The sequence below is a fragment of the Triticum dicoccoides genome, chromosome 1A (assembly GCF_002162155.2).
Source record: "Triticum dicoccoides isolate Atlit2015 ecotype Zavitan chromosome 1A, WEW_v2.0, whole genome shotgun sequence".
NCBI classification, from domain to species: domain Eukaryota; kingdom Viridiplantae; phylum Streptophyta; class Magnoliopsida; order Poales; family Poaceae; genus Triticum; species Triticum dicoccoides.
Genome location: NC_041380.1, coordinates 545,088,080 through 545,113,942, shown reverse-complemented (window position 1 = coordinate 545,113,942; position 25,863 = coordinate 545,088,080). Strand labels below are relative to the sequence as shown.

At 42.3% G+C, this 25,863-nt stretch overlaps 1 protein-coding gene and 1 pseudogene across 1 annotated transcript; one reads left to right on the top strand and one right to left on the bottom strand.

The window, feature by feature from the left end:
* Nucleotides 1-20,332, top strand: part of LOC119354935 — a 64,199-nt pseudogene extending 43,867 nt beyond the window's left edge.
* Nucleotides 20,333-23,795: 3,463 nt separating this feature from the next.
* Nucleotides 23,796-25,424, bottom strand: LOC119287747 (anthocyanidin 5,3-O-glucosyltransferase-like). Its single transcript, XM_037567354.1, has one exon. The coding sequence runs from the start codon at nucleotides 25,372-25,374 to the stop codon at nucleotides 23,965-23,967; it is 1,410 nt and encodes a 469-aa protein (XP_037423251.1). The 5' UTR covers nucleotides 25,375-25,424; the 3' UTR covers nucleotides 23,796-23,964.
* Between the last annotated feature and the right edge of the window lie 439 nt (nucleotides 25,425-25,863).

Here is a 25,863-nt window from a genome sequence, read left to right as displayed (position 1 = left end):
GAGTAGCGTAAGTATTTCCCTCAGTTTTTGAGAACCAAGGTATCAATCCAGTAGGAGGCCACGCTCAAGTCCCTCGTACCCGCACAAAACGATAGCTACTCGCAACCAACGCGATTAGGCGTTGTCAATCCCTTCACAGTCCTTACGAGAGTGAGATCTGATAGATATAATATTTTTGGTATTTTTGGTATAAAGATGCAAAGTAAAAAGTAAAAGCAAAGTAAAAAAGCAAAGCAAGATTAAAGTGATGGAGATTGATATGATGAGAATAGACCCGGGGGCCATAGGTTTCACTAGTGGCTTCTCTCAAGAGCATAAGTATTCTATGGTGGGTGAACAAATTACTATTGAGCAATTGACAGAATTGAGCATAGTTATGAGAATATCTAGGCATGATCATGTATATAGGCATCACGTCCGTGACAAGTAGATCAAAACGATTCTGCATCTACTACTATTACTCCACTCATCGACCGCTATCCAGCATGCATCTAGAGTACTAAGTTAAAAACAGAGTAACGCCTTAAGCAAGATGACATGATGTAGAGAGATAAATTCATGCAATATGAAATAAACCCCATCTTGTTATCCTCGATGGCAACGATACAATACGTGCCTTGCTGCCCCTTCTGTCACTCGGTAAGGACACCACAAGATCGAACCCAAAGCTAAGCACTTCTCCCATGGCAAGAACTACCAATCTAGTTGGCCAAAGCAAACGGATAATTCGAAGAGACTTGCAAAGATAACCAATCATACATAGAAGAATTCAGAGAAGATTCAAATATTATTCATAGATAGACTTGATCATAAACCCACAATTCATCGGTCTCAACAAACACACCGCAAAAAGAAGATTACATCGAATAGATCTCCACAAGAGAGGGGGAGAACTTTGTATTGAGATCCAAAAAGAGAGAAGAAGCCATCTAGCTACTAACTATGGACCCAAAGGTCTGAGGTAAACTACTAACACTTCATCGGAGGGGCTAGGATGATGTAGAAGCCCTCCGTGATGACGGCCCTCTTCCAGCGGAGCTTCAGAACAGGCCCCAAGATGGCATCTCGTGGATACAGAAAGTTGCGGTGGTGGAATTAGGTTTTTGGCTCCTGTTCTGATCGTTTGGGGGTACGTGTGTATATATAGGAGGAAGGAGTATGCCGATGGAGCACCGAGGGGCCCACGAGGAAGGGGGCGCACCCTAGGGGGGCGCCCCCCACCCTCGTGACCTCCTATTTGAATCCTTGGAGTAGGGTCCAAGTCTCCTGGATCACGTTCGGTGAGAAAATCACGTTCCCGAAGATTTTATTCCGTTTGGACTCCGTTTGATATTCTGTTTCTCCGAAACACTGAAATAGGCAAAAATGGCAATTCTGGGCTGGGCCTCCGGTTAATAGGTTAGTCCCAAAAATAATATAAAAGTGGAAAATAAAGCCCGATATAGTCCAAAACAGTAGATAATATAGCATGGAGCAATAAACAATTATAGATACGTTGGAGACGTATCAGGCATCCCCAAGCTTAATTCCTGCTCGTCCTCGAGTAGGTAAATGATAAAAAGAGAATTTTTGATGCGGAGTGCTACTTGGCATAATTTCAATGCAAATCTTCTTAATTGTGGTATGAATATTCAGATTAGAAAGATTCAAGACAAAAGTTTACATTGACATAAAAATAATAATACTTCAAGCATACTAACAAAGCAATTATGTCTTCTCAAAATAACATGGCCAAAGAAAGTTATCCCTACAAAATCATATAGTCTGGCTATGCTCTATCTTCACTACACAAAGTATTTAAATCATGCACAACCCCAATGACAAGCCAAGCAATTGTTTCATACTCTAACTTTTTCAAAACTTTTTCAATCTTCACGCAATACATGAGCATGAGCCATGGATATAACGCTATAGGTGGAATAGAATGGTGGTTGTGGAGAAGACAAAAAAGGAGAAGATAGTCTCACATCAACTAGGCGTATCAACGGGCTATGGAGATGCACATAAATAGATATCAATGTGAGTGAGTAGGGATTGCCATGCAACGGATGCACTAGAGCTATAAATGTACGAAAGCTCAACAAAAGAAACTAAGTGGGTGTGCGTCCAACTTGCTTGCTCATGAAGACCTAGGGCAATTTTGAGGAAGCCCATCATTGGAATATACAAGCCAAGTTCTATAATGTAAAATTCCCACTAGTATATGAAAGTGACAACATATGAGACTCTCTATATGAAGAACATGTTGCTACTTTGAAGCACAATATATGAGACTCGCTATATCATGGTGCTACTTTGAAGCACAAGTGTGGAAAAAACATAGTAGCATTGCTCATTTTTATTTTTTATTTTTTTTGGGCCTTCTTTTTTCTCTTTGGCCTTTCTCTTTTTTGGGACAATGCTCTATTGAAGGATGATCATCACACTTTTATTTATTTACAACTCAATGATTACAACTCGATTCTAAAACAAAGTATGACTCTATATGGATGCCTCCGGCGGTGTACCGGGATATGCAATGAATCAAGAGTGACAAGTATGAAAAAATTATGAACGGTGACTTTGCCACAAATACTATGTCAACTACATGATCATGCCAAGCAATATGACAATGATGAATGTGTCATGATGAACTAAATGGTGGAAATTTGCCTGGCAATATATCTCGGAATGGCTATGGAAATGCCATAATAGGTAGGTATGGTGGCTGTTTTGAGGAAGGTATATGGTAGGTGTATGATACCGGCGAAAGGTGCGCGGTATTAGAGAGGCTAAAAGGTGGAAGGGTGAGAGTGCGTATAATCCATGGACTCAACATTAGTCATAAAGAACTCATATACTTATTCCAAAAATCTAGAAGTTATCAAGGCAAAGTATTACGCGCATGCTCCTAGGGGGATAGATTGGTAGGAAAAGACCATCGCTCGTCCCCGACCGCCACTCATAAGGAAGACAATCAATAAATAAATCATGCTCCGACTTCATCACATAATGGTTCACCATACGTGCATGCTACGGGAATCACAAACTTTAACACAAGTATTCTTTAAATTCACAACTACTCAACTAGCATGACTTTAATATTATCACCTCCATATCTCAAAACAATTATCATGCTTCAATCTTTTCTTAGTATTCAACACACTCAAAAGAAAGTTTCAAAATCTTGAATACCAAGCATATTATTATTAAGCAAATTACCATGCTATTAAGAGACTCTCAAAATAATTTAAGTGAAGCATGAGAGATCAATAGTTTCTTTAAAACAAATCCACCACCGTGCTCTAAAAGATCTAAGTGAAGCACATAGAGCAAAACTACTTAGCTCAAAAGATATAAGTAAAGCACATAGAGCAAAACTACTTAGCTCAAAAGATATAAGTGAAGCACATAGAGCAAAACTACATAGCTCAAAAGATATAAGTGAAGCACATAGAGCAAAACTACTTAGCTCAAAAGATATAAGTGAAGCACATAGAGTATTCTATCAAATTTTAATTCATGTATGGCTCTCTCAAAAGCTGTGTACAGCAAGGATGATTGTGGCATACTAAGACATAAGGACACAAATAATACAAGACGCTCCAAGCAAAACACATATCATGTTGGTGAATAAAAATATAGCTCCAAGTAAATTACCGATGGAAGTGGACGAAAGAGGGGATGCCTTCCGGGGCATCCCCAAGCTTTGACTTTTTGGTGTCCTTGGATTATCTTGGGGGTGCCATGGGCATAATCAAGCTTAGGCTCTTGCCACTCCTTGTTCCGTAATCCATCAAAAGAATTCACCCAAAACTTGAAATCTTCACAACACAAAACTCAACATAGAAAACTCGTGAGCTCCGTTAGCGAAAGAAAACCAAAGACCACTTCAAGGTACTGTAATGAACTCATTCTTTATTTATATTGGTGTTAAACCTACTGTATTCCAATTTCTCTATGGATTATAAACTATTTTACTAGCCATAGATTCATCAAAATAAGCAAACAACACATGAAAAACAGAATCTGTCAAAAACTGAACAGTCTGTAGTAAGCTGTATCTAGCGCAAGATCTGGAAACCCAAAAATTCTAAAATAAATTGATGGTCGTGAGGAATTTATCTATTAATCATATGCAAAAATAATTAACTAAATAATACTCTTCAAATAAAAATGACAGCAGTTCTTGTGAGCGCTAAAGTTTCTGTTTTTACAGCAAGTTCAACAAGACTTTCCCCAAGTCTTCCCAACGGTTCTACTTGGCACAAACACTAATTAAACACAAAAAACACAATCAAAACAGAGGCTAAATAATTTATTTATTACTAAACAGTAGAAAAAAGCAAGGAATACAAATAAAATTGGGTTGCCTCCCAACAAGCGCTATCGTTTAACGCCCCTAGTTAGGCATAAAAGCGAGGATAGATCTAAGTATTGCCATCTTTGGTAGGCAATCCATAAGTGGCTCTCATGATAGTTTCATATGGCAATTTTATTTTCTTTCTTGGAAAGTGTTCCATGCCCTTTTTAATGGAAATTTGAAATCTAATATTCCCTTTCTTCATATCAATAATCGCACCAACCGTTCTAAGGAAAGGTCTACCAAGAATAATAGGGCAAGAAGGATTGCAATCTATATCAAGAACAATGAAATCTACGGGCACATAATTCCTATTTGCAACAATAAGAACATCATTAATCCTTCCATAGGTTTCTTAATAGTGGAATCCGCAAGATGCAAGTTTAGAGAGCAATCATCAAAATCACGGAAATCTAGTAAATCACACAAAGTCTAGGGAATAGTAGAGACACTAGCACCCAAATCACACAAAGTATAAAACTCATGATCTTTAATTTTAATTTTAATAGTTGGTTCCCACTCATCATAGAGTTTTCTAGGGATAGAAATTTTAACTCAAGTTTTTCTTTGCATCAAGGCATCAACAATATGTTCGGTGAAGGCTTTATTTTGACTATAAGCATGTGGAGAATTTAGCACGGATTGCAACAAGGAAATACAATCAATTAAGGAGCAACTTTCATAATTAAATTCCTTGAAATCCAGTATAGTGGGTTTAGCAACATCTAGATTTTTATTTCTTTCAATCCCACTTTCATCAATTTCATCATTAAGATCTAAATACTCTGAATTTTTAGAACGCCTTCTAGGTAAAGGAAGATCATATTCAGTTTCATCAAGATTCATATTGCAAAACAAAGATTTAATAGGGGAAACATCAATAACTTTTAGATCTTCATCTTGATTTTCATAGGAATTCGGTTTAGCGGCCATATTATTGACTAAGGTGGCTTGCATATCCGAAATTTCAGCAGTCATCTTTTCTAGACAAGCAATTTGGGATCTTATACCCTCAAGTTCTTTAGACATATCATCAAGCTCTTTATTCATATAACTCATAAAACTTTTTTGTTCCTTAAGCTAGTTTCTAAAGAAATTATTATGCTCAAATTGCAAAACCATAAACTTCCTAACGTTGGTTTTGATCTCCTCTAACCTTTTAAGGTGAAGATCACCAAATCTCGGTTGAGCCATCGCGACAGACAAGCAAACTAACACACGAGCAAACAAGAGCAAACAGGCAAAAGAGGCAAATAGAGAGGGAGGATAGAGAGAGAGGGCGAATAAAACGGCAAGGGTGAAGTGGGGGAGAGGAAAACGAGAGGCAAATGGCAAATAATGTAATGTGAGAGATAGGGAATGTGATGGGTACTTGGTATGTTGACTTTTTGTGTAGACTCCCCGGCAACGGCGCCAGAAATCCTTCTTGCTACATCTTGAGCTTGCGTTGGTTTTACCCGAAGAGGAAGGGATGATGCAGCAGAGTGGCATAAGTATTTCCCTCAGTTTTTGATAACCAAGGTATCAATCCAGTAGGAGGCCACGCTCAAGTCCCTCGTACCTGCACAAAACGATAGCTACTCGCAACCAACGCGATTAGGGGTTGTCAATCCCTTCACTGTCACTTACGAGAGTGAGATTTGATAGATATAATATTTTTGGTATAAAGATGCAAAGTAAAAAGTAAAAGCAAAGTAAAAAAAGCAAAGCAATATTAAAGTGATGTAGATTGATATGATGAGAATAGACCCTGGGGCCATAGGTTTCACTAGTGGCTTCTCTCAAGAGCATAAGTATTCTACGGTGGGTGAACAAATTATTGTTGAGCAATTGATAGAATTGAGCATAATTATGAGAATATCTAGGAATGATCATGTATATAGGCATCACGTCCGTGACAAGTAGATCGAAACGATTCTGCATCTACTACTATTACTCCACTCATCGACCGCTATCCAGCATGCATCTAGAGCATTAAGTTAAAAACAGAGTAACGCCTTAAGAAAGATGACATGATGTAGAGAGATAAATTCATGCAATATGAAATAAACCCCATCTTGTTATCCTTGATGGCAACGATGCAATATGTGCCTTGCTGCCCATTCTGTCACTGGGTAAGGACACCGCAAGATCGAACCCAAAGCTAAGCACTTCTCACATGGCAAGAACTACCAATCTAGTTGGCCAAACCAAACGGATAATCCGAAGAGACTTGCAAAGATAACCAATCATACATAAAAGAATTCAGAGAAGATTCAAATATTATTCATAGATAGACTTGATCATAAACCCAAAATTCATCGGTCTAACAAACACACCGCAAAAAGAAGATTACATCGAATAGATCTCCACAATAGAGGAGGAGAACTTTGTATTGAGATCCAAAAAGAGAGAAGAAGCCATCTAGCTACTAACTATGGACCCGAAGGTCTGAGGTAAACTACTCACACTTCATCGGAGGGGCTAGGATGATGTAGAAGCCCTCCGTGATGACGGCCCTCTTCAGGCGGAGCTCCAGAACAGGCCCCAAGATGGGATCTCGTGGATACAGAAATTTGCGGCGGTGGAATTAGGTTTTTGGCTCCTGTTCTGATCGTTTGGGGGTACGTGTGTATATATAGGAGGAAGGAGTACGTCGGTGGAGCACAGAGGGGCCCATGAGGCAGGGGGCGCGCCCTAGGAGGGGCGCCCCCACCCTCGTGACCTCCTCTTTGAATCCTTGGAGTAGGGTCCAAGTCTCCTGGATCATGTTCGGTGAGAAAATCACGTTCCCGATGATTTTATTTGGTTTGGACTACGTTTGATATTTTATTTCTCTGAAACACTGAAATAGGCAAAAAAACGGCAATTCTGGGCTGGGCCTCCGGTTAATAGGTTAGTCCCAAAAATAATATAAAAGTGGAAAATAAAGCCCAATATAGTCCAAAACAATAGATAATATAGCATGAGCAATCAAAAATTATAGATACGTTGGAGACGTATCAGGCATCCCCAAGCTTAATTCCTGCCCGTCCTCGAGTAGGTAATGATAAAAAGAGAATTTTTGATGCGGAGTGCTACTTGGCATAATTTAATGCAAATCTTCTTAATTGTGGTATGAATATTCAGATTAGAAAGATTCAAGACAAAAGTTTATATTAACATAAAAATAATAATACTTCAAGCATACTAACAAAGCAATTATGTCTTCTCAAAATAACATGGCCAAAAAAAGTTATCCCTACAAAATCATATAGTCTGGCTATGCTCTATCTTCACCACACAAAGTGTTTAAATCATGCACAACCCCGATGACAAGCCAAGCAATTGTTTCATACTCTAACTTTTTCAAAACTTTTTCAATCTTCACGCAATACATGAGCGTGAGCCATGGATATAGCACTATAGGTGGAATAGAATGGTGGTTGTGGAGAAGACAAAAAAGGAGAAGATAGTCTCACATCAACTAGGCGTATCAACGGGCTATGGAGATGCCCATCAATAGATATCAATGTGAGTGAGTAGGGATTGCCATGCAACGGATGCACTAGAGCTATAAATGTACGAAATCTCAACAAAAGAAACTAAGTGGGTGTGCATCCAACTTGCTTGCTCACGAAGACCTAGGGCAATTTTGAGGAAGCCCATCATTGGAATATACAAGCCAAGTTCTATAATGTAAAATTTCCACTAGTATATGAAAGTAACAACATATGAGACTCTCTATATCAAGAACATGGTGCTACTTTGAAGCACAATATATGAGACTCGCAATATCATGGTGCTACTTTGAAGCACAAGTGTGGAAAAAAGATAGTAGCATTGCCCCTTTTTATTTATTTTCTTTTTTGGGGCCTTCTTTTTTTTCTGTGGCCTTTCTTTTTTTGGGACAATGCTCTATTGAAGGATGATCATCACACTTTTATTTATTTACAACTCAATGATTACAACTTGATACTAAAACAAAGTATGACTCTATATGGATGCCTCCGGCGGTGTACCAGGATATGCAACGAATCAAGAGTGACAAGTATGAAAAAAAATTATGAACGGTGGCTTTGCCACTAATACTATGTCAACTACATGATCATGCTAAGCAATATGACAATGATGAATGTGTTATGATGAACTAGATGGTGGAAAGTTGCCTGGAAATATATCTCGGAATGGCTATGGAAATGCCATAATAGGTAGGTATGGTGGCTGTTTTGAGGAAGGTATATGGTAGGTGTATGATACCGGCGAAAGGTGCGCGGTATTAGAGAGGCTAGCAAAGGTGGAAGGGTGAGAGTGCGTATAATCCATGGACTCAACATTAGTCATAAAGAACTCATATACTTATTCCAAAAATCTAGAAGTTATCAAGGCAAAGTATTACGCGCATGCTCCTAGGGGGATAGATTGGTAGGAAAAGACCATCGCTCGTCCCCGACCGCCACTCATAAGGAAGACAATCAATAAATAAATCATGCTCCGACTTCATCACATAATGGTTCACCATACGTGCATGCTACGGAAATCACAAACTTTAACACAACTATTCTTTAAATTCACAACTACTCAACTAGCATGACTTTAATATTATCACCTCCATATCTCAAAACAATTATCATGCTTCAATCTTTTCTTAGTATTCAACACACTCAAAAGAAAGTTTCACAAATCTTGAATACCAAGCATATTATTATTAAGAAAATTACCATGCTATTAAGAGACTCTCAAAATAATTTAAGTGAAGCATGAGAGATCAATAATTTCTTTAAAACAAATCCACCACCGTGCTCTAAAAGATCTAAGTGAAGCACATAGAGAAAAATTATAACGCTCAAAAGATATAAGTAAAGCACAAAGAGCAAAACTACTTAGCTCAAAAGATATAAGTGAAGCACATAGAGCAAAACTACATAGCTCAAAAGATATAAGTGAAGCACATAGAGCAAAACTACTTAGCTCAAAAGATATAAGTGAAGCACATAGAGTATTCTACCAAATTTTAGTTCATGTATGGCTCTCTCAAAAGCTGTGTACAGCAAGTATGATTGTGGCATACTAAGACACAAGGACACAAATAATACAAGACGCTCCAAGCAAAACACATATCATGTTGGTGAATAAAAATATAGCTCCAAGTAAATTACCGATGGAAGTGGACGAAAGAGGGGATGCCTTCCGGAGCATCCCCAAGCTTTGACTTTTTGGTGTCCTTGTATTATCTTGGGGGTGCCATGGGCATCCCCAAGCTTAGTCTCTTGCCACTCCTTGTTCCATAATCCATCAAAAGAATTCACCCAAAACTTGAAAACTTCACAACACAAAACTCAAAATAGAAAACTCGTGAGCTCCGTTAGCGAAAGAAAACAAAAGACCACTTCAAGGTACTTTAATGAACTCATTCTTTATTTATATTGGTTTTAAACCTACTGTATTACAACTTCTCTATGGATAATAAACTATTTTACTAGCCATATATTCATCAAAATAAGCAAACAACACACGAAAAACAGAATCTGTCAAAAACAGAACAGTCTGTAGTAATCTGTAGCTAGTGCAAGATCTGGAACCCCAAAAATTCTAAAATAAACTGCTGGACGTGAGGAATTTATCTATTAATCATATGCAAAAATAATTAACTAAATAGAACTCTGAAAATAAAAATGACAGCAGTTCTCGTGAGCGCTAAAGTTTCTGTTTTTTACAGAAAGTTCAACAAGACTTTCCCCAAGTCTTCCCAACGGTTCTACTTGGCACAAACACTAATTAAACACAAAAAACACAAGCAAAACAGAGGCTAAATAATTTATTTATTACTAAACAGGAGCAAAAAGCAAGGAATAAAAATAAAATTGGGTTGCCTCCCAACAAGCGCTATCGTTTAACGCCCCTAGCTAGGCATAAAAGCGAGGATAGATCTAAGTATTGGCATCTTTGGTAGGCAATCCATAAGTGGCTCTCATGATAGTTTCATATGGAAATTTTATTTTCTTTCTTGGAAAGTGTTCCATGCCCTTTTTAATGGAAATTTGAAATCTAATATTCCCTTCCTTCATATCAATAATCACACCAACCGTTCTAAGGAAAGGTCTACCAAGAATAATAGGGCAAGAAGTATTGCAATCTATATCAAGAACAATGAAATCTACGGGCACATAATTCCTATTTGAAACAATAAGAACATCATTAATCCTTCCCATAGGTTTCTTAATAGTGGAATCCTCAAGATGCAAGTTTAGAGAGCAATCATCAAAATCGCGGAAATCTAGTAAATCACACAGAGTCTTGGGAATAGTAGAGACACTAGCACCCAAATCACACAAAGCATAAAAGTCATGATCTTTAATTTTAATTTTAATAGTTGGTTCCCACTCATCAAAGATTTTTCTAGGGATAGAAACTTTCAACTCAAGTTTTTCTTCATAAGATTGCATTAAGGCATCAACAATATGTTCGGTGAAGGCTTTATTTTGACTATAAGCATGTGGAGAATTTAGCACGGATTGCAACAAGGAAATACAATCAATTAAAGAGCAACTTTCATAATTAAATTCCTTGATATCCAATATAGTGGGTTTAGCAACATCTAGATTTTTATTTCTTTCAATCCCACTTTCATCAATATCATCATTAAGATCTAAATACTCCGAATTTTTAGAATGCCTTCTAGGTAAAGGAAGATCATATTCAGTTTCATCAAGATTCATATTGCCAAACAAAGATTTAATAGGGGAAACATCAATAACTTTTAGATCTTCATCTTGATTTTCATAGGAATTCGGTTTAGCTGCCATCTTATTGACTAAGGTGGCTTGCATATCCGAAATTTCAGCAGTCATCTTTTCTAGACGAGCAATTTAGGATCTTATACCCTCAAATACTTTAGACATATCATCAAGATCTTTATTCATATTACTCATAAAACTTTTTTGTTCCTTAAGCTCGTTTCTAAAGAAATTATTATGCTCAAATTGCAAAACCATAAACTTCCTAACGTTGGTTTCGATCTCCTCTAAACTTTTAAGGTGAAGATCACCAAATCTCCGCTGAGCCATCGCGACAAACAAGCAAACTAACACACGAGCAAACAAGAGCAAACGGGCAAAAGAGGCAAATAGAGAGGGAGGATAGAGAGAGAGAGAGAGAGAGACAGAGAGAGAGAGAGAGGGCGAATAAAACGGCAAGGGTGAAGTGGGGGAGAGGAAAACGACAGGCAAATGGCAAATAATGTAATGCGAGATATAGGGATTGTGATGGGTACTTGGTGTGTTGACTTTTTGCGTAGACTCCCCGGCAACGGCGCCAGAAATCCTTCTTGCTATGTCTTGAGCTTGCGTTGGTTTTCCCCGAAGAGGAAGGGATGATGCAGCAGAGTAGCATAAGTATTTCCCTCAGTTTTTGAGAACCAAGGTATCAATCCAGTAGGAGGCCACGCTCAAGTCCCTCGTACCTGCACAAAACGACAGCTACTCGCAACCAACGTGATTAGGGGTTGTCAATCCCTTCACGACCACTTACGAGAGTGAGATCTGATAGATATAATATTTTTGGTATAAAGATGCAAAGTAAAAAGTAAAAGTAAAGTAAAAAAGCAAAGCAAGATTAAAGTGATGGAGATTGATATGATGAGAATAGACCCGGGGGGCATAGGTTTCACTAGTGGCTTCTCTCAAGAGCATAAGTATTCTACGGTGGGTGAACAAATTACTGTTGAGCAATTGACAAAAGTGAGCATAGTTATGAGAATATCTAGGCATGATCATGTATATAGGCATCACATCTATGACAAGTGGATCGAAACGATTCTGCATCTACTACTATTACTCCACTCATCGACCGCTATCCAGCATGCATCTAGAGTATTAAGTTAAAAACAGAGTAACGCCTTAAGCAAGATGACATGATGTAGAGAGATAAATTCATGCAATATGAAATAAACCCCATCTTGTTATCCTTGATGGCAACGATACAATACATGCCTTGCTGCCCCTTATGTCACTGGGTAAGGACACCGCAAGATCGAACCCAAAGCTAAGCACTTCTCCCATGGCAAGAACTACCAATCTAGTTGGCCAAACCAAACGGATAATTTGAAGAGACTTGCAAAGATAACCAATCATACATAAAAGAATTCAGAGAAGATTCAAATATTATTCATAGATAGACTTGATCATAAACCCACAATTCATCGGTCTCAACAAACACACCGCAAAAAGAAGATTACATTGAATAGATCTCCACAAGAGAGGGGGAGAACTTTGTATTGAGATCCAAAAAGAGAGAATAAGCCATCTAGCTAGTAACTATGGACCCGAAGGTCTGAGGTAAACTACTCACACTTCATCGGAGGGGCTAGGATGATGTAGAAGCCCTCCGTGATGACGGCCCTCTTCCGGCGGAGCTCCGGAACAGGCCCCAAGATGGGATCTCGTGGATACAGGAAGTTGTGGCGGTGGAATTAGGTTTTTGGCTCCTGTTCTGATCGTTTGGGGGTACGTGTATATATATAGGAGGAAGGAGTACGTCGGTGGAGCACCGAGGGGCCCACGAGGCAGGGGGCGCGCCCTAGGGGGGGGCGCCCCCCACCCTCGTGACCTCCTCTTTGAATCCTTGGTGTAGGTTCCAAGTCTCCTGGATCACGTTCGGTGAGAAAATCACGTTCCCAAAGATTTTATTCCGTTTGATATTCTGTTTCTCCGAAATACTGAAATAGGCAAAAAACAGCAATTCTGGGTTGGGCCTCCGATTAATAGGTTAGTCCCAAAAATAATATAAAAGTGGAAAATAAAGCCCAATATAGTCCAAAACAGTAGATAATATAGCATGGAGCAATCAAAAATTATAGATACGTTGGAGACGTATCAGGGGCCGCCTGCCGGAGTCCAGAACCACTGGAGGTTCCGGCGCGGCATTCGGCTGCGGGCCGAACTTGGAGCCCTTGGGAGTCTTCATCCCTTCGCTCCTGGAGTCCGAAAGGTCGCCTTGAGGCGCCTCCGGGACTATCTCCCCCCGGCTCGGTGCCCCTTGAGACAATACCTTGACATTGTCCGTAGGGCAAGGGGAGGAGGCGGTTGGAAGTGTATCACTATTCATGTCCGACGAGTCTAAGGAACCGTCCGACGAAGATACATCGATACGGGCTTAGGGCAGACTGCATAATCGTATTCGACGTTAGGAGAAGCAGTGCAACAAAGGTATGCTGTGAGTTACTCTGGTATCCGAATACTTACGACTTTGCCAGGGGCTTGACCCTGAGCAGCCACTCGTCTTCGCCGTTGGCGGCGGTGGTGGAACGGTCTGGAAGGAGAGTCCTTCCCTTCTTGGACCCTTCGGCCTCCCCGGTTGGGGCGGCCTTCCTTTTCTTGTCTCCCCCGGCTGGAGGGGAGAATCTTCCATCTTCCTCCTCCTCGTTTTCACGGGAGGAGTGTGCCTCGGAGTTATCAGACGATGAGTCCGGTACCACCTGGCGCCGGGAACTCTTTCGGGTTCCCTTGCCCTTCTTCTTCTTGGTCTTCTCCGGCACCTCATAAGGAGCCGGAGTCCGCATCTTCGTCAGGAGAGCGTCCACAGGGTCTCCGGGCAGAGGGGCCGGACAGTTAATCTGCTCTGATGTCTCCACCCAGTCTTGTCAAAGGCACGGGAGCTCAGACCCCGCACATGGTTAAGCTAGGGGAAATAAATACCCTATGCACAGAGCTTATCGGATTCGCAGGGCGCTTCGCGCTTAGCCCGCGGTCCTCGGTAAGAGAAGGGGGGACCTCGGCACCCATGAAAAGCACCTTCCAGACGTCCTTATGTGTCATGTCGAAGAGCTCGTGTAGAGTCTGGTGCTGGGCCGGGTCAAACTCCCATAAGTTGAAAGCCCGTTGTTGAAACGGGAGGATCCGGCGGAAGAGCATGACCTGGACGATGTTGACAAGCTTCAGTTTCTTGCTTGTCATGTTCCGGATACACTTCTGGAGTCCATCCAGCTCTACCGATGAGCCCAGGGCAGGCCCTTCTCCTTCCAGGAAGTGAGCCGCGTGGGGATTCCGGATCTAAAGTTGGGGGCCGCCACCCAGTTGGTGTCGCGCGGCTCGGTGATGTAGAACCACCCCGATTGCCACCCCTTTATGGTCTCCACGAAGGAGCCCTCGAGCCATGTAACGTTGGGCATTTTTCCCACCATGGCTCCGCCACATTCCGCTTGTTGGTCGCCAACCACCTTCGGCTTGATATTGAAGGTCTTCAGCCATAGGCCGAAGTGGGGCTGGATGCGGAGAAAGGCCTCGCACACGACAATGAACACCAAGATGTTGAGGATGAAATTCGGGGCCAGATCATGAAAGTCCAACCCATAATAGAACATAAGGCCGCGGACGAATGGATGGAGGGCAAACCCCAGTCCTCGGACGAAGTGGGGGAGGAAACCCACCCTTTCGTGAGGTTCCGGTGTAGGGACGATCTGCCCCATGGCTGGCAGCCGGTGCGCGATATCCGCGGCTAAGTATCCGGCCCCATGTAGTTTTTTATGTGTCCCTTCGTGACGGAGGAGACCATCCACTTGCCTCCCGCTCCGGACATGTTTGGAGAGAGTTGAGGAGAAGGATGTGGACTTGGGCGCTGGAGCTCGAGTGCGCGAGAATGGATGAGCAAGGAGGAAGAAGGCGTGGGTAGAAAAAGGTGAGACCTTATCCCTTTATAAGGGCAGACAAAACTATGCGCCCCCACAAGCCTGGTAAAACTCGCTTATCCCTCCAAGCGCTGTAATTGATGGCGCGGTTGGGTTACCCATGTTTGTATTGATGAGAATCCCGTGATAAGGGGAACACGATCTCTGCTTTGACAAGACGTGTTAAGAAACCGCCTCGCGTTATGTGCGGGGCTGGTTAAAGAAAAAACGGTTCAGATGATTACCGGGACGTGGCGTGATGTCATGCTGCCGAAACGTGTCAGCAGATTAGATTTGTGGAAATATTATTCTCTCTACGGTGGAACTTATTTTGCAGGGTCGGACACTATCCTTGTATTCAAACTCTTCCGTGGTGTATTCGGAGGAGGAACCCGCCTTGCAATGCCGAAGACAACACTGCGCGCCGGACTCATCGTCATTGAAGCCTGGTTCAGGGGCTACTGAGGGAGTCCTGGATTAGGGGGTCTTCGAACAGCCGGACTATATCCTTTGGCCGGACTGTTGGACTATGAAGATACAAGATTGAAGACTTCGTCCCGTGTCTGGATGGGATTCTACTTGGCGTGGAAGGCAAGCTAGGCAATACGGATATGTATATCTCCTCCTTTGTAACCGACCTTGTGTAACCCTAGCCCCCTCTGGTGTCTATATAAACCGGAGGGTTTTAGTCTTTAGGACAATATACAATCATACCATAGACTAGCTTCTAGGGTTTGGCCTCTCTGATCTCGTGGTAGATCAACTCTTGTACTACTCATATTATCAACAATAATCAAGCAGGACGTAGGGTTTTACCTCCATCAAGAGGGCCCGAACCTGGGTAAAACATCGTGTCCCATGCCTCCTGTTACCATCCGCCTTAGACGCATAGTTCGGGACCCCCTACCCGAGATCCGCCGGTTTTGACACCGACAGATGACGTAGAAAAAGAACATTATGACAAATTAAAAAAGATTGTTTCTAGTAACAGAAAAATGAGAGGTGAGATGCCGGCCTTTGGTGCTGGGGAAAAAATCCATCTTGAGTGGGGGAACCAAAATGAAGGAAAAAAATGAGAGGCCTATTTTGGAATGTGAGAGGAATTGGGCAAGATATGAAAAGAAATTTTATTAGAGATACCATCCTCGAGAAACAACTGGATTTTGTTGGACTCTGGGAAACTACTAAAAGTGACTTTACAAAAAATGAGTTAGACAACCTTGCTGGAGGAAAATTTTTCCTCTGGGAATGGATTGCCCCTAGAGGTAAATCTGGTGGAATCTTAGTAGGAATCAATAATGATAGTTTTGATGTGATACAGGTAGAAAAGGAGTTTATTTTGTTAAAATTCATTTGTTTGACAAAGTAGCTAAATTTAGCTGGAATCTAGTTATAGTTTATGGTGATGCTCAAAAATATGGGAAAGCGGCCTTCTTGGCTGAACTCTCTAGATTCTATCAAGATAATCCACAGCCTTGTGTGATTGGGGGTGACTTTAATCATATCAGGAACAGTTCAAAAAAGAACAAACCTGGAGGACCGGATCATTATAACTTTGTCTTTAATGCTATTATTGAACATGCTAGGTTTAGAGACCTTCCTTTGAATGGGAGGAAGTACACCTGGGCAAATAATTTTCCTGAGCCCACATATGAGAAACTTGACAGAATTTTAATCTGCCCAGATTGGGAGGACAAATACCCCTGGCCATGGTGAATGCCATGGAAAGGGAAATATCTGACCACACCCCCTTGTTGTTAGACACTGGAAATCACAAAAAAGCCAGCCTATTTTCAGATTCAAAAATGCCTGGATGTTCATGGAAGGGTTTAAGGAATTTGTGGAAAAAATTGGAATATTAATTGTAAAGTATCTAGCTTAGACATTTGGCAAACAAAAATGAGAAACATTAGACAGAAAATTAGAGGATGGATTATCAATGCAAATGCTGCTTACATAAATAGGAAAAAAAGAACTACTGGAGTTATTAGATGAGATAGATAAAAAAGCTGGGACTAATGGTCTTAGTGCACAAGATAGAGAGATTCGGAAAAATTGGAGGAAAGAACTGAAGGACATCTTTAAGATGGAGGAAATTAAATGGCTGCAAAGATATAAAGATAGACAGATAAAGGAGGGCGATTCTAATACTAGGTACTACCATGCCAAAGTTAATGGTGGAAGAAGAAAAAATAGGAAACTACTCTAGAACATGAGGGGGAGCTCATTGAGGGAGATACCAAACTCATGGAACATATAACCAACTATTACAAAAACCTATTTGGTCAAGCTGATAAGTCCAACATTAACTTGGACATACAAAACCCTGAAGGTATCTCCCCATAGGAAGAATCTGATTTGATTAAACATTTTAGTTTGGAAGAAATCAGAGATGTGGTTTTCAATATGGAGAAAAACAAAAGTCCAGGTCTTGATGGATTTGCTGTAGATTTTTACCAACATTTTTAGGAGCTGCTTAAGACAGACTTAAAATCTATCTTAGATGATTTTCATAGTGGCAAAGTTGACTTGAACAGATTGAATTATGGGATAATCACCCTAGTCCCAAAGGTTAAAGATGTTAGACAAATTCAAAAGTTTAGGCCAATTTGCCTCTTGAATGTCAGTTTCAAGATTATCACTAAAGTGCTAATGGGCAGATTGAGCAAGGTAGTTAACCCAATTATTTCTCCAATTCAAACTGCCTTTGTGATAGGTAGATATATTATGGAGGGTGTTGTGATACTACATGAGGCTCTTAATTCTGTTCACACTAAAAAACAAAGTGCTATGCTATTCAAAGTTGACTTTGAAAAAGCATATGACAAAATCAAATGGCCTTTTGTCCATAAGATGCTTAAATTGAAAAAATTCCCTGATAAATGGTGTGACTGGGTGATGCACACTATGAGGGGCGGGCATGTTGGAGTCAAGGTGAATGATGACATAGGCCCTTACTTCAAAACCTTTAAGGGGCTTAGACAAGGTGATTCTTTATCTCCCCTGCTTTGTGATCTTGTAGTTGATGCCCTTGCCATTATTTTAGATAAAGCTAGAACGGAAGGGTTTGTGAAAGGGGTACTCACTGATTGCCATGAAAATGGGGTTAATATGCTGCAATATGCGGATGACACTATTTTCTTGATTCAAGATGATGAAAATTCTGCTAGGAATCTGAAATTTATTTTAACTGGTTTTGAACAGATGTCTGGCCTGACAATAAATTTCCATAAAAGTGAAATATTCTTGTTTGGGGAGGCCAGAGAGAGAAAAGATTTGTATCAGGAAATTTTCACCTGCATTCTAGGGGAGACACCCCTGAAATATCTTGGCCTACCTGTGTCCAATAAAAAAATCAGAAATAAAATGTGAAAAAATATAGCTGAGAAAATTAAGAAAAGATGTGCCTGCTGGCAGGGTAGACTACTAAATATTGCAGGTAGAGTCACTTTGATGCGGTCCTGCTTATCCAATATTCCTATATACATGATGTCCTTTTATCTTTTACTAGATGGAATTAGGAAAAAAAAGTAGACTTTTATAGAGCCAGGATGATATGGCAATCAGAAGAAGATAAGAAGAAGTACCACCTGGTGAACTGGAAAACTTGTTGTCTTCCAAAACAGCAAGGGGGTCTGGGGATTACCAACATTGAAATGTTTAACATTGCTTTATTAGTTAAGTGGCTGTGGAAAATAGAGAACGATGAGGGATTTTGGTAGGGGATTATTAAAGAAAAATATGTTGGGGACAATTGTCTCTCTAGAATCAAACACAAAAGTGGGGATTCCCAGTTTTGGTCTAACATCTTGAAAGTTAGGAAATACTTCTACCCACATATTAAGAAAAAATTGGGGGATGGAAAAAATACCAGGTTTTGGGAAGATTGGTGGGTAGGGGATAAACCTCCTAAAGAGGCTTACCCCTCTCTGTTCTTCATTAGTAATGATCATGGGATAACAGTTAGAGATGCTATTGATAAAGGCTGGAGTGGTTTTACTTTCAGGAGATCACTTTATGTAGATACCAAGCAACTTTGGAATAGCATGAGAGTGAGATGTGAGGAAGTTCTGATGCATGGGGGAAGAGATAAACCTTTGTGGATGCTGACGACTGATAGAAAATTTTCTGTCAAGTCTCTATACAGATATTTGATTAAAACTGATGTGGGGTTTCCTAGAAAATTTTTGTGGAAAATTAAAGTTCGTGCCAAAATTAGATTCTTCCTATGGCTTATGGCTAGAAAAAGTGTACTTACTAGAGATAACTTGTAAGAAGAGGCTGGAAAGGGGATAAACATTGCGTGTTATGTGGCAAGGATGAAACAATTGATCACTTGTTTTTCTCTTTCTCGGTATCCAGAATTATCTGGGCATTAGTAAGATGTGCGTTTGATTTAAAATATACTCCTAGAGATCTTAACGATTGTCTTGGAAACTGGCTAAAAAAATTCCAGGAAGATAGCAAGAAGCTTATATTGGTTGGCATCTCAGCGCTGTTATGGGCGATTTGGAGATGCAGCAATGATATTGTATTTGATAGAAAAAAGATATCTGGCCCAATGGGAATTGTGAAAATGTTGTGTGGATGGATTGTTGGCTGGGCTATTTTGTAGAAAAGGGACCCAGAGGAAAAAATGTTGATGCTAGGAGCAAAACTAATCGTGCAAGTAGCAAATGATGTCTACAAGGCTGCACAAGGTTGGCGTTTCGGAGTTCTTCGAATTCAGCAATGACAAGGAATGAAGATCTTCTTCTTTTGGTGTTCCGGCGAAGTGAAGTGAAAGAATTGCACATGCGCCTCAACCTTTGAGGACTGTCTCCAGGGTTTTATTTCCTTTTGTAGTTCCTGCTTGGCCTTGTTTCACTTTAAGACTCCTTCTGGTATGTAATAGGGCTAGCTTAAATTGTGCGGGTTAAAAACATATCAGATGTTTGCTTGCTGATTTCTTTAATGGAAATTGGAGAGGAAATCCTCTTTTGTTCAAGAATAATTAGCCGGTCAATGCACGTACTTACCACCTTTGCGATTCCCATGCTCGCATCACATGATGTGGCCTATGATTGACATCTGGGTGACTGTAGGTGAAGCTTGTGGGCTACAACCCGGAGTACATGGATGAGTCGGTGCTGTGGACGGAGAGCAGGGACGTGGACAAGGGCTTCCGTTGCATCCGCATGGTGAACAACATCTACCTCAACTTCAACGTGCTCCACGACGACAAGGACCACGGCGGCGTCCAGGACGGCACCGAGGTCGTGCTCTGGGAGTGGTGCAAGGGCGACAACCAGCGCTGGAAGACCGTCCCATGGTGTAAGCCATACTACTCTCTATCTTCAGGGCATTCACTCACCCTTGACCGTGCTTAACCTGTCCACTGATCACCATAGGTTGCTCCTTTCTCATGCAGAGAGTGTGTGCCTTCTTCATGCTGTGTCCGTTGTTCGTGTTCAAGTCGAGAGAATAAACTAGGACCGAATCACTGACACGACGATCTCAGTCAGTGTGCCGCTTGATCAAGACCGGATCGCCTCTTTATCATTTGAGTGCCGTCTGGATCGCTGCCTTGATCCATGCGCATGTGATTATCCTTTTCCTTCCACTCGTCACGAGTGTGTGTGTTTATTGTAACCCGTGGTTTATTTACCTATATTGTCCGTGTCAAGAATTGATCTTGGCCAACATCGATGCGTTGTTGTTGTCTTGACATGGTCACACGAACACATTTTCAACTAATCCTTCGACGAGTAGATGTGCACATTCCCGAGAAAAAGAGTGGATGTGCACATATTGGCAAGTCAGTTCTATCATGGCAGGCCTATCAACCAAGCCCCGCCAACAGTCGAGACTACGCAACACTTTAACAGTCAAAGAAGTGGTTGGTTCACTTCACAAAAGCTTGCATGTTGGTTGTATTTGAAAAACGCGCAGCATTGACCTGCTCAGTCCAGCTGGCTCCACTTGAATGCTTGTGATTGGCCGAGGACTAAATGTTTAGCCACAATGAAAGTAACTTCAGCAGTAACATCGCGTCCAACTCAGCAAATTTGCTTATGTGGCAATGAGTTAATGGGGAGAGAGATAGTTTCAGTAACTTAGCTAGTTACTGTAACATCACATGTTCCAATGCAATATGAGTCTATAGCCTAATAAATGAAGCTTTGCATTTTAACACACTTATGTTACTACTCACTATGAAGATAGTAACATAGTCTAGAGATATGTGTATGTTACTAGTGTATGTTACTCTCCATTGTGACTAGTCAACACAAGTTCTAGTACCAAATAGTTGCCTTTTACAAGTTATAGGATTAAACCATCACATTCAGGACAAGTTCTAAGACCTGCAATGCTATTAACTGCTTCTGAGACAACACGCTACGACGCGACTAGGACCAAAATGCTCCAATGACTATGTCAAAAGGGTAATGACACACCGTGTCACCGCCGCCGAGTCCCGCAAAGGACATGGGGTTTCACCCAACGAACCATCAAGGGAAGTCCAAGAAAAAATATAGTGGCTCGTTTGACTCTAGTTTCAAACAATAATAAATTGTACAGTGTTTTTCTATGTCTATCCAAAAAACACAATGCTTTCATGTGAAAATTTTCTTGATACCTCGTATATCTCTCGTCCTGTCATTTATGATCTTTTTAGGGCTCTTATCATTTATGATTAAGAACTCACAGCATGGATTATTCTCTCTCTCTCTCTCTTACCTAGTTGGTTCTTTCATAAATATCTAATGAATTGGTATATACAAATTAAGGAAAACTCTTTGTTGTTATTCATTCATGTTAAGTCCAAGTTTACGCTAATGTTGACCGAAGAATAATGTTATTTGAGAAAGTCCAGGAGTGACATTTGTGTAGTAGTATTAGCTGTGATTATTCTTTTTTCAACAGTATTTGTTTAGGCGTTTGACTTTTGATATGCTATTATAGGTTTATGACTCACTTGTTTATATGGGATCTCGAGTTGATTTCTGAAAAGCTCGGCCGAAAACATGACTATCAAACACATAGGAACAATCAGACTGTATATGATATTTATAAGCGATGTATAACTTTTACTGTGATTTTGCCGTATTGAAAAACTATGGCGAAAAATTGCAGTGCGCATTTCAGATAGAAAGTATAAAGAGGGAAATATTTCTGAAACTTTTAGTTTGCAGGATTCGAAAGTGCAAAAGAAAATAGCATAGGATTGTGGCGCCATGCCTATCTGAATCCTATAGCATTGATCCCTAAAAAAAGAATCCTATAGCATTGAACTTGCACCCCAATTTATTTACTTGCAATAGAGGATTATTAATTTTGAGAATCAAGTGCAAAACTATCTTCAGAAAGACTATGGCCGGATTCAATCATACAAAATCAAATGGTTTCATTCCTGACTTTTGTTGGCGGCGAAGCGATGGAAGCTCCGCATCCCGATGGTTTCGTCCCTGGTGATGTCGAACTCAGCTTGGTGTTGGAGCATCGGTGATAATTGTGGATCACATTGCACTATTCTTCTCATGTCTAGAGTCTTTTTTGCAAAGTGCTTTTAATTGAGTTGTAATTTGGCTTATAGTTCGGATCCTTTGTCAGTTGTACTGCAATGCAATATCTATAAAGCTGTTGTGGGTCCTTCGTGACTCGTCTCTTGTTAAAAAAATCATACCCATACAGATTCAACAATGTTACACACTAATTCCAATAGTATGCCTTTTAAAGCCATTGCATATTAAACAATGGTTGCACATTAACTTTGTTACATGGTAATATCATGATTGATTGATTTTTCATAATAAGTATTTTGGGAATCTAGTAGGAAGAAAACGGCCCTCCCTGGTGTTCCCGGGGCTCATTCGAGCTAACGGCGCCACTTGAGAGTGTTCTCTCAAAAACCCATTCCAAGGATTGTTTCAAGAATTGCCATGTTGAGCCATGCTATAGCAAAAACATTATCACACTATAACAGAGAATATCGTCGTGCATTTCAAAGATTTGACATGCTGTAGCAGAGAGATCTGGCAGGCTAAGAAAAGGGGGAAGTTGCCCACATGTTTAGAAATTGCCATGCTGTTGTAGGGAGAATTGACATGCTACACAAAAGTTGTCATATATGCTTCTAATAATTGTCATGCTACATCATAGGGGAGTGTCATCCGACACACGAGTCATTCGCTTGAGATGGTGTACGGGAGATAATGAATCTCATCTCCAAGGCCGGAGCAAGATGCACCATGTAGGGACAATTGACATGCTAGGCACAAAAGTTGTCATATATGCGTCCAATAATTGTCATGCTACATCACAGGGGAGTGTCATCCTACACACGAGTCATTCGCTTGAGATGGTGTATGGGAGAGAATGTTTGTGTCGCTCCCTCGGCAGGGTGCATGGGAACGATGGTATGCCCATAGGGATTGCGATGTGTCATTTCTTTAATATCCGGGCTTCAAAACGAACGCGCCATAGATCGTTCCTATAAAAAAACAATTCCCACGGACCGTTGGCTCAATAATATGATTTCTAATATGAACCACAGATGGAATCATGTACTATAAATTTCCAAATTCTTACAAAATATTATATAACAGATAGATATTTCCAACCGTTTCCAGACATTTTTTCTTCCTATGGATGTGCTATAATATTTTTGCACGACATAATGATTTTTTTCCAATAAATGAAATTTGCAGCTCTCCTCCTAACATTTGAAAAATATTCGCTAACTTAATCGTTGTTGGAGTTTTAAGAAGAAAACCCCGATGAAAACAATCCGGACCAATAGACCATCATTCTGAGACATATATACACAACAGGGATCTCCAACCACGCAAAAAAGAAACCAGGAATCTCCACATAAAATCGGACGGTAGAGAAATCGCCCATTGAACTTCATTTTCATATGCATTGGCCTCAGCGAATGCGATTATCATCTGTATGCGCGCTCTGGTACGAGATGCATCAAGAAGCATGTACTGTATGCATGCCAAGTCCACGCTCACTCTCACCGATCACCGCGAGTCTGAGGCTGCCGGCTGTCGACGTCGGCCAAGAACCTGGCAATCGCCGCGCGCGACGAGCCGCCGTCGCTCCAGGCCGTGGCCGCGCCTTCCTTGTGTGCCGCGGCCCTCGCCCGGAGCTCCATGCCATCCTCGGAGTCCATGACCAGCCTCACCTTGCCCTCCACCTCGGCTGCCTCGACCAGCCCCCGCTCCCACCCGACCATCTCCGCGGCGACTCCCATCTCCCCCACCATGCGCAGCGTGTTCATCTTCTGCTCCGCGTACAGCGGCCAGCACAGCATCGGCACGCCGGCCGTCACGCCCTCCAGCACGGAGTTCCACCCGCAGTGCGTCACGAACGCGCCGGTGGCTCTGTGGCGGAGCACCTCTGCCTGCGGCGCCCACTGCTTGACGGCGCGGCCGCGGCCTCTGGTGCGGGCCAGGAACCCGTTCGGCAAGAGAGCGTCGAGGTCCTGGTCGTCGTTGAAAGGATTTCCCACGACCCACAGGAACCGGTGGCCGGAGTTCTCCAGGCCGACGGCGATCTCCTTGAGCTGCTCCGCCGAGTGGCTTCCCCCGCTGCCGAAGCAGAGGAACACGACGCTGCCGTCCGGCTGCCCGTCTAGCCACGTGAGGCACTCATGCCGGTCTTTCGCCTCGCTTCCGACGCCCCCGACTAATGGCCCGACGCAGTACACCGGTGGCATGATCCGTCCCGGGAGACACCGGGGGTCGCCGAGTGCCGCCACCACCCCAGCATCCAGCGTCTCGAACGTGTTCACCAGGATGCCATCGCCCTCCGGGATCCCGTACAGCGCGGTCACCGCCGCCTTGTACGTGTCGCTCTCAGGGTCCTCGAGCAATTCGCCGAGCAGGTGGGAGGCAGGCATGGGCGGAAGGCCGAATAACTCGAGCGGCGCGTCGCCTAGCTCCTGGAACCTCGTCCGCACCTCCGCGAGGACGGACGGAAGCTGGACGAAGGCGGCGAGCGCGGCCGCGCCGGAGGTGAACATGACGTAACCTGGGATCCCGAGCCGCTTGGTGACGCCGAGCGCCCCGACGGACAGCGAGTCGACGACCACGGCGTGGACGCCGCGTGCAAAGGAGCGGAGGAAGTCGCGGAGGCGGTCGTTGTGGCGGCCGACGATGTCGAGGTACCTCGGGATGAACGGCGCGTCGGGGGTCAGCGTGGGCGCGTCCTCGAAGGGCGGGAGCGTGCGGAATCGGAGGGACGGCATGGAGGCGACCGCGCGGGCGACGACGGCGCGGAAGGCGGGGTCCCCGTTGACGGCGGGGTCGATGAGCGCGACGGAGACGGCGTAGCCGTGGTCCAGGAGGGCGCCGGCGAGGTGCACCATGGGGACGAAGTGGCTCACGGTGAGGCCGGGGTACAGGATCACGGTGTTCGCCATGGACCTGCTGTCGTTGACGCGGGAAGGATAGACTTGTGACGCCAATGCCGTTGCGGTGGTTTTCACGGGTTCACCTAATATTGTCTCGTAGTAGTTCAGTGATGGAGCAATAATGACATGCTCGCGCAAAAAAAGAAAAAAATAAGAGCAACTCCAACGCGCCGGCCTATAGTGACGCACTTTTTGTTCACTTTTCGTCTAGATGGACACATGCTTTGTTCACTTTTCATCCGTTTGGCTCGGCCCAACAGATATGTGTGTCCGCTTTTTGATTTAGGTTGGCAGCTGCGTCCAACAAAAGGGCGGAAGACATACTCCCTTCGTCTAGTTGTGTAAGTCACCTTGCCAAAACTAAATAGTCCCAAAACACTTAGACGTGGTGCATTAACTTCCACCTCGTTTTTTGTTTTTTGACATATCAAGCAATAAGAGATGTGAGACGTGCAAGTTTGTAATGACTTGAGACTACCAAACACGATATGCAGTGGT

Coding starts and splice junctions, on each gene's coding strand:
- LOC119287747 (XM_037567354.1), bottom strand. CDS start 25,374: ATGGCGAACACCGTGATCCTGTACCCCGGCCTCACCGTGAGCCACTTC.